The 8,885-nt window shown below is 52.8% G+C and overlaps 2 protein-coding genes across 2 annotated transcripts; one reads left to right on the plus strand and one right to left on the minus strand.

Annotated features, from left to right (window-relative positions):
* The first annotated feature begins 227 nt into the window (after positions 1–227).
* Positions 228–4,590, plus strand: PCSK1N (proprotein convertase subtilisin/kexin type 1 inhibitor). Its single transcript, XM_012471652.2, has 3 exons — positions 228–416; positions 3,529–4,001; positions 4,230–4,590. The coding sequence occupies exons 1-3, from the start codon at positions 303–305 to the stop codon at positions 4,423–4,425; spliced, it is 783 nt and encodes a 260-aa protein (XP_012327075.1). The 5' UTR covers positions 228–302; the 3' UTR covers positions 4,426–4,590.
* A 1,011-nt stretch (positions 4,591–5,601) lies between these two features.
* ERAS (ES cell expressed Ras) lies at positions 5,602–7,445 on the minus strand. Its single transcript, XM_012471653.3, has one exon. It carries the CDS (start codon positions 6,631–6,633, stop codon positions 5,836–5,838), a length of 798 nt encoding a protein of 265 aa, XP_012327076.1. The 5' UTR covers positions 6,634–7,445; the 3' UTR covers positions 5,602–5,835.
* Between the last annotated feature and the right edge of the window lie 1,440 nt (positions 7,446–8,885).

The raw sequence follows: 8,885 nt of genomic DNA on the forward strand, positions 1-8,885 counted from the left end.
GAGTCAATTTTTCCTGTCTGCTAAGGTAACAGTGAGGTCTGTTGCCCCAGCAACTGCCCTCCGACTGCCATGGCAACCGCCAGCTCTCCACCTTGCCCTTTGGGCATCTCCATGGCGACGGCGGGCCGGAGGGGCTGGCAGCTCCCGGAGGATGAGCCTGCGTCGGGTAGGGGTTGGCGAGGCAGGGGGGGCCTGATTTCGGGCGTGCGCAGCCGCAGAGCGCCACTGCCTAGCCAGCTCGCCCCGGCACTGCGCATTTGCCAGCCAGTCCGCCCGTCCGGAGCCCGGCTCGCTGGGGCAGCATGGCGGGGTCGCCGCTGCTCCGGGGGCCGCGGGCCGGGGGCGTCGGCCTTTTGGTACTGCTGCTGCTGGGCCTGTTTCGGCCGCCCCCCGCGCTCTGCGCGCGGCCGGTAAAGGTGCGACCCCAGTCCGGCGCGGGGTGGGGGTTGGGGGAGGATGCCACCGAAGAGGGTTGGGTTGGGGCTGAGCTACCTCACCCTCACCCGAGCCGGTTCCCAGGACGTGCGGAGAGATCGGCGAGGATGGCCTGGGCTCCGGCCGCTGGTCCGCGCCCAGGCCACGACGGCGTACCTGAGACCCGGCTCGGTTTCTGCCTGTGCGGGTGGTGTTGTCCCGGGCGCCGCCGGTAGCCGTGCCCTGCCCACCTCTCCGCGCCCCGTGCCTGTGGCGCTGTCCACGGCACTAGGGCACTTTAAGAAAGGGCGCGCGCGCATCGGTGTGTTTGCGTGTGATGTGAGGACAGCGGTGTGGAGGTGTCGTGTCCTTGAAAGTGTGTGTTCTTTGGTTTGAGCGCTTCCAAGTGTCCTACAAAGGTGCCGTGGTGTGTCTGGGTACGTAGTGTGTGTGGTACCGGGATACTTCTTGGCGCGATTCTTTTGTGGGGCCGACTGTTTTCTCAGTGACACCGTGTGTATATTTGTGAATCCTTATATGTATGGTGGCATGTCCTATGGGCGTGTCTCTCCCCTTCCCTCTCTCTCTCTGTCTCTCTCTCTCTTTCTGTGTGTTTGTGTTTGTGTGTGTGTGTGTGTCTGTGTGTGATTTCGATTTCGCTTGAGAAGGAGTGGTCTTCGCATCTCCAGGTCCACATTCCCATAGTGGTTCTGTTGGACCAAGTGCCTGGGATTTCATATGGATGTCCCTGAGGCTATTTCTCCCTGTTTCTTTGTGGAGCTGTGTCATCTTGAGGAGAGGAGCCATGATGTCTCTCTGCTGCATTGTGTCTTTAAGGATGGTGCATGTCCTTGCACCTGGGTGGCTTGGTGAGTGTAACTGCAGGAGCAGCTGCGGATGTGAATGTGTGCAGGTCCTTGCATGTGGCTGTGGCAGTGTTGGGTTGCATTTGTGACATCTCCAGGTCTGTCAGTCTTCATGAGTGTGTGTGAAGCTGTGACTGCTGGTGAGTGTGATACCCCAGGGTGACTGAGGAGTGGGGGGCACCAAGCAAGGGCACTTGCAGAGGCATCCTCCTCTGGTTCTTCAATATTGTCTGTATCAAAGATGGGAAATTTACAAAAATAGTTACCTTACATCTGTGTAAGAATATGTTTAATATAAATGTACAGTGTAAATGATGACAAAATAACTCCCCCATGTACAATCACTAAGCAGAATAAATAGAGCCTGACTGAGAGTTAGAAGCCCTTGTGTGCCCCTCCCCATGGCAGCCCCTATGCCCCCATAGTCCTTATTCTGTATCTTCTGTCCATTAATCCCTTACTTTTGTTTGTAGCTTATCACATATGTGTAGCTCTCAAAACAATCCATTGTTTAGTTTTTCCTGCTTTTGAACATCAAAATGGAATCATACTGGGTGACTGGTTCCTTGCAGTCACTAGGGGTCACTAGGAAGTCCTCAGAGTGTCTGGTAGTCTCAAGCAGTCTGCAGTGAAATTCTGGAACTTGCCTTTTTTTTTTTTTTTTTTTTTTGGCTCTACTTTGGTCCTGAGATTCATCCAAGTCTATGCATGTGGCTATAATCCATTTATTTTTGTTGCTGCATGATATCATATCCTATGAGGATGTCATGATTTGTGATTTATATATGCATTCTGTTTGTCAGTGGACATCGGGTTGTTTCCAGGCTTTTCTCCTCCCCCACTTTAAGCTATTATGAACAGTGCTGCCATCATCTTTCATGAACTTGTGACCAGTAGTATATGTGCCAAAACTACTCTGGGGCATAACATCCCAGGAGTGGGTCATAAGATGTATGCATCTTTTTAGATGTTGTTAAGCCGCTCTTCAAAATTACTTTGCCAGTTTAATTCTCACCAGCATAGTATGAGAGTTCCCATTTTTCTGCATTCATATCAACACTTTATATTATCATACTTTTTGACTTGGGTCAATCTTTTGATTATATTATGCATAGTATCTCACTGGCATTTTAATTTGCTTTTCCCTGATTACTAATGAGGTTTTTAATTTAATTTTCTGTTTCATAGAGACAGGGTCTTCCTCTGTCATGCAGGCTGTAGTGCAGTGGTGTGATCTGAGTTCACTGTGACCTTGAGTTCCTGGAGTCGGGGATCCTCCCACCTCATCTTTCCAAGTAGCTGGGACTATAGGCGTGTGCCCAACTAATTTTTGTTTTGTTTTGTTTTGTTTTGTTTTTTGTAGAGATAGGTCTTGCTATGTTGACTAGGCTGGTCTCAAACTCTTGGCCTCAAGTGATCTTCCTGCGTTGGCCTCCCAAAGTGCTGGGATGACAGGCATGAACCACTACACCTGGCACAATTTTTCATATGTTTAGTAATCATTTTTGTGAAATAGGTGATCATGTATTTTTTCTATTTCTGTATGAGTTTGTTTTTCTCTTACTACTTTTTAGGAATTCTCTGTATCTTCTGTGTACTACTCTTTTATTGACTATTTGTGTTGCAGGCATCACTCCTTTTAAACAGATTTCTATGTGGCCTGTATGTTTCTTTTCATTGTCATTTTTTTTTCTTTTTCTCTTTTTTTGTATGCACTTAGGGCACACATGGTCATTTTTATCTTTTATTCCTTGCTCAGATTATTGGTACCCTCTTTTAGGTCTTTAAACTTGTGGAAATGGTTTCAAAACTGCTTGAACTGAAAATTTGTCATTGGATAATTTATTCTACAGATGAACTCGTACACATGCTAAATGATATATGAATAACTTTATTCATATAGTTCCTATTGTCCACAATATTAATATGGAAAAATCTGTAACTGTCATATCTACCATCACCACTTCTATGAAGAAACCCGGTCTCCAGGAGTGAGGATGGGGAGGGAGGAATTATGAGCCTCACCAAGGGATCACTGGCGCGCTGTGGTGTGAGGGTGGGGGGGTGTCTGGGGATCTCTGGTGGTCTTAAGTGTGTCTGGAGATATTTGGGGGTTTCCAGTGGCCTTAGGGGTGTCCGCTTTTGGAGGCATCTGGGATGTTTGAGGTCCACGGAGATTCCCGGGCTGGGAGTCCCTGGCTCAACCGACGCTGACAACCTCTTTTCCCCCACCTCATTTTCCCAGCAGGAGCCCCGCGGCCTAAGCGCAGCGTCGCCGCCCCTGGCTGAGACTGGCGCTCCCCGCCGCTTCCGGCGGTCAGTGCCCCGAGGCGAGGCGGCGGGGGCGGTGCAGGAGCTTGCGAGGGCGCTGGCTCATCTACTGGAGGCCGAACGGCAAGAGCGGGCGCGGGCCGAGGCGCAGGAGGCTGAGGATCAGCAGGCGCGCGTGCTGGCGCAGATGCTGCGCGTCTGGGGCGCCCCCCGCAACTCTGACCCGACTCTGGGCCTGGACGACGACCCCGACGCGCCGGCAGCGCAGCTCGCCCGCGCCCTGCTCCGCGCCCGCCTTGACCCTGCGGCCCTCGCAGCCCAGCTTGTCCCGGCGCCCGTCCCCGCCGCGGCGCTCCGATCCCGTCCCCCGGTCTACGACGACGGCCCCGCGGGCCCGGATGCCGAGGACGCCGGCGACGAGACACCCGACGTGGACCCTGAGCTGCTGAGGTGCCCGGCAGGGGTTGGGGAAGGATCGGGCGCCTGCGTCCGAGGAGGACGAGGGCGAGGAACTGGGACGTCTGCATCCCTCGTGGAGTGCGAACCCCTAATTCCTGGGGCCCTAGGAGTGAGGTCCTGGCTCCATGGAGTAGGGGCAAGGATGCCTGGCCCCGGGGGAGGGGACGGGGAACGCCCCACAGCGGACACAGCCTCACTGCATTGCGCTCGGCCCTGCAGGTACTTGCTGGGACGGATTCTTGCAGGTAGCGCGGACTCCGACGGGGTGGCAGCCCCGCGCCGCTTTCGCCGCGCTGCTGACCAGGATGTGGGTTCCGAGGTGCCCCCTGAGGGCGTTCTGGGGGCGCTGCTGCGCGTGAAACGCCTAGAGACCCCAGCGCCCCAGATGCCTGCACGCCGCCTCTTGCCACCTTGAGAACAGCCCGGATCCCGTCCACCGTGGGACCCAGGAGTGCCCCCGCCATCCCGCCACGCGCACTGCTCCCCGCCAGCACGTTCAGAGCAACTTTCCCCGGCCAGCCAGCCCTCCCACCCGAGGATCCCTACCCCCTGGCCCCACAATAAACATGATCTGAAGCAGCTCTGTGCTTGTCTGTGTTAGTGGCAGTTTCTAGGGGCCGGTGGTGCCTGCGGTGGTGGTGGCCCTTTGACTAGGGGAGAGGAGCCCCTACCCTGGGTCCTGCACTTTAGAACCATCACCTGCTCAGTCTTTGCCTCTCCTAGGGGTGGAGGGGAAGGCATCCACATGGACAACGGCAGTGCCCACGCAGATCTTGTGTCCCCCTTTTAGACCTCACTTGGGTATGGGGATCCCAGGCTTTGAGGCCACTTTCAGGGTGTGCACCATCATCTTCCAAGGGTCCATCCTCCTGAGGGCCAAGGGGTGACTTTGTGTGTCACATGAGTAGAGCTTGAGGTGCTGACTGAGATGTCGCAGGCACACATGAGCACCTCCTGATGCAGGGGAGAGAAAGGAAGGGGGCTGAGCACTGGGGGGTCGGGAGGTCCCCATACAGACACACTCTGGCAGACAGGCACATTCTGGTGGGGAACTCTGAGAAGGCTGAGAAATTGGAGCCTGAGCATCCAGGTCACTAACAGTGTATTTGCCAAAGTGGGAGGATAGGGTGTATTTCATTTACTTTGTAAAACTTGATTAGTAATGTCTAAATGTTCACATATTTAGTTATATAGTATAGAGGCCTACCTGTACTCTTGCCCTAGGCCCTAGAGATACTGAGGGTTGCTATGGTGGCAGCTGATTTATGGCCATGGGCTTTGCACTGGCCAGTCCCTCTGCCCCTGGATATCTCCAAGTTTTTGTCCAGATGTTATCTACTCTCAAGAAGGCTTTTCTTGACCTGTCACCCTATTCCTTCCCCTGCCTTTAATATGTAGCCTCTATCACTGTCTGGCATGATGTCATATCTGTAAGGTCAGGTTTTTAAGTGTCTCTTTTGTATCCAAAGCGGAGCCTGTCACACAGTGGGCTCCCCCTGAATTTCTTGAATGAAAGAATTCTCAACTCAAGTAACATTCTACTCAGTCTCACTCCCACCCACATAACACTTGGAACGGAGGCAGCTTTGAAACCCGAAACACCATTTATTTAATTTTGCACAAAATCTCTCAACTTGACATAACAAAAGCAACACTAGGCACTCCTGTGTTACCAAAAAGCCCCTCACCAAGTGACAACAAGAGAAGTGTCCATCTTTCCCTAGTATATGGAATGTGTCCCTCAAAGCTAGTTGCTTCAGGGGTCTCAAGTCAAGCAAACAATCACCCTGGCCTGGGGAGGGTCTACATTTCTTGGCCAAGACCTTCAGGCTACAATGCAGCCACAGTGGCAGGTGGCCTTCTGGTGCCGGGCCTTCTCCACACAGGACTTCGCCCTGTCCTCTTTTGCCATGGCCTCCTTGACTCTCTGGATCTCATGGACCAGCAGGGAAAAGGCCTCCTCCACACCTTGCCGTGTTTTGGCTGAGGTCTCCACAAAGTGGGCACCCCAGCTGTGCGCGAGGGCTGCGGCAGCAGCATGAGCATCTCCAGCGGTGGTCACAAGGTCACACTTGTTGCCCACGAGGACAAGAGGCTGGGCAGGGTGAGGGCCCCAGGCGGCCCATATCTGCTGTAGCTGGATCAGAGACGAGGGGTCATCAAGAGCAAAGACGCCCAGCACACCATCACCGACAGCCAGGCACTGGTCACGCAGGGCCCTATGGATGGTCTGCCCTGCTGTATCCAGCACGTTCAGAATGCAGTTCCCGCTGTCCAGGGCCAACTCCTTCCAGTAGGAATCCTGGATGGTGGGGTCGTGGTCCTCCACGAAGCACTGGTGGTTCAGCTGGATGGTCAGCGCACTCTTGCCCACGCCACTCGCGCCCACCACCACTGCCTTGTACTCAGGCAGCTGCCCGCGAACATCCCTGCGGCGTGCCTGAGCCCGGTGGTTTTCCCCCTGGAAGGTAGGACTCCATGTGGCCAGGCCCAGGTCGAAAGTGCCAGACTTTGTTGGCAGCTCCATGCCCCCAGCAGGCAGCTCAGGGTAGAGGTGTGGGCAGCAGTTTCTGCAAGTGGGAAGAGAAGAAGCAAGACAATGGGAAACCTTAGGGGAGACCATCTGAGGGAAAGGAGACAGTGAGGTGTCATTATTTCGACATTTATTGAGTGCCTATTGTGTGCTGATCACCTTCCAATTTGCATGCTATGTATACATGATTTATGCTGTTTTCTCTTCCGCTCCACCCCACCCCACCTCCCGGTCTCTCCTTCGCTTCTCACTCAAACAGACAATTGTGAAGGCTGGATTTCTCAAACAGCTTTATTGAGATGTAATTTACATCCCATCAAGTTCAGCCAGCTAAAGTGTCCAATTTAACGGGTTTTAGCACATTCACTAAGTTGTGCAACTATCACCATAACTAAATTTTAGAACGTTTTCCTCACCTCAAAGAGAATCCCCATGCCCATTAACAGTTCCTCCCCATGGCAGAGGGAGGGCAGGATTTTGCCGGTTTTGGTCACCTTTGAATCCCAGCCCAGCACAGTGCCTGCCAGACAGTAGGGACTCAACATTGCCACCCCTAGAAGGTTTATGTTCTAAAAGGCAGAGGCAGATAATACAAAAAACCAAATAAAAATGTAAATCATGCAGTCTGTTAGCCATTATCATTAGAATGTAGTCTTTATTTATTAATTATTCAACATATATTTATTGGGAACCTACTATGTGGCAAGGACACGGAGGTGGGCAATAAACAACAAACTGTAGCCCCCATGAAGGTTATATTCTGGTTGGGGTGTGAGATAACAAACTAGATTAAAAAGTGGGCCGGGCACGGTGGCTCATCCCTGTAATCCCAACACTTTGGGAGGCCGAGGTGGGCAGATCACCTGAGGTCAGGAGTTCGAGACCAGCCTGCCCAACATGGCAAAACCCCATCTCTACTAAAAATACAAAAATTGGCCGGATGTGGTGGTGGGCGCCTGTAATCCCAGCTACTCAGGAGGCTGAGGCAGGAGAGGCTTGAACCCAGGAGGCAGAGGTTGCAGTGAGCTGAGATCGCACCACTTCACTCCAGCCTGGGTGACAAGAGTGAAACTCCGTCTCAAAAAAAGAAAAGAAAGAAAAAAAAAGTGAACTATATGTTAGTAGTGGGTGATAAGCATGCAGAAGGTGCTCATTTCATGCCAGGCTTTTAAATTATACTTTTTTTTTTTTTTTTTTGAGATGGAGTTTTTCTCTTGTTACCCAGGCTGGAGTGCAATGGCGCAATCTCGGCTTACCGCAACCTCCGCCTCCTGGGTTCAAGCAATTCTCCTGCCTTAGCCTCCCGAGTAGTTGGAACCACAGGTGCGTGCCACCATGCCCAGCTAATTTTTGTATTTTTAGTAGAGACGGGGTTTCACCATGTTGACCAGGATGGTCTCGATCTCTTGACCTAGTGATCCACCCGCCTCCCAAAGTGCTGGGATTATAAGCCTGACCCACTGCGCCCGGCCCTTAAATTATAATTTAACCTTCATTCATTAATTCAAGAATCTTCTTTCGGGGCCGGGCGCGGTGGCTCACGCCTGTAATCCCAGCACTTTGGGAGGCCGAGGAGGGTGGATCACGAGGTCAAGAGATCGAGACCATCCTGGTCAACATGGTGAAACCCCGTCTCTACTAAAAATACAAAAAATAAGCTGGGCATGGTGGCGCGTGCCTGTAATCCCAGCTACTCAGGAGGCTGAGGCAGGAGAATTGCCTGAACCCAGGAGGCGGAGGTTGCGGTGAGCCGAGATCGCGCCATTGCACTCCAGCCTGGGTAACAAGAGCGAAACTCCGTCTCAAAAAAAAAAAAGAATATTCTTTCGTGCCAGGCATTGTGCTATGGCAGTAAACAAAAAACAAAACAGACTCCAGACCCTGCCCTTGTGAGGATTACATTCTGGCAGAGAGAAAGAGACAATAACAAGGTAAGGAACAAGGAAGTTGCATGCTTGAAGAGGATGGGCACACAGCTGGTGGTCAATTAGTGTTAGTTATTAGTAGCACATCCCCATTCACTCAGTGAATGCACCCCGGTGTCCTAGGGCTCAGAAAGTGCTCCGCTTAGTGCATCCCAATGGCTGTTGCCACGTCTCCCCTCCGAAAGCCTAGAGCAGCGGCAGTTTGGGGGCAGATGGTGGTTTCGAGGTTTGGTGGAGTTGGACATCCGGAGGTCGGGTGGGGGTAAGGACCTAAATAGGGATGCGGCTGAGGCGTCCTCAAGCTCTAAGGTATCCCTGGGAATAGTCACTGGCGGCGCTGGCCCAGAAGGAGGGGTGGGGACGGGATGAGGAGAGCAGGAAGCGGAGGACGGAGCTTTGGGGGTCCCCGACGGTTGG

This window comes from Aotus nancymaae, unplaced genomic scaffold, assembly GCF_030222135.1.
Source record: "Aotus nancymaae isolate 86718 unplaced genomic scaffold, 86718_ANA_hifiasm-v0.15.2.pri h1tg000058l, whole genome shotgun sequence".
NCBI lineage: Eukaryota > Metazoa > Chordata > Mammalia > Primates > Aotidae > Aotus > Aotus nancymaae.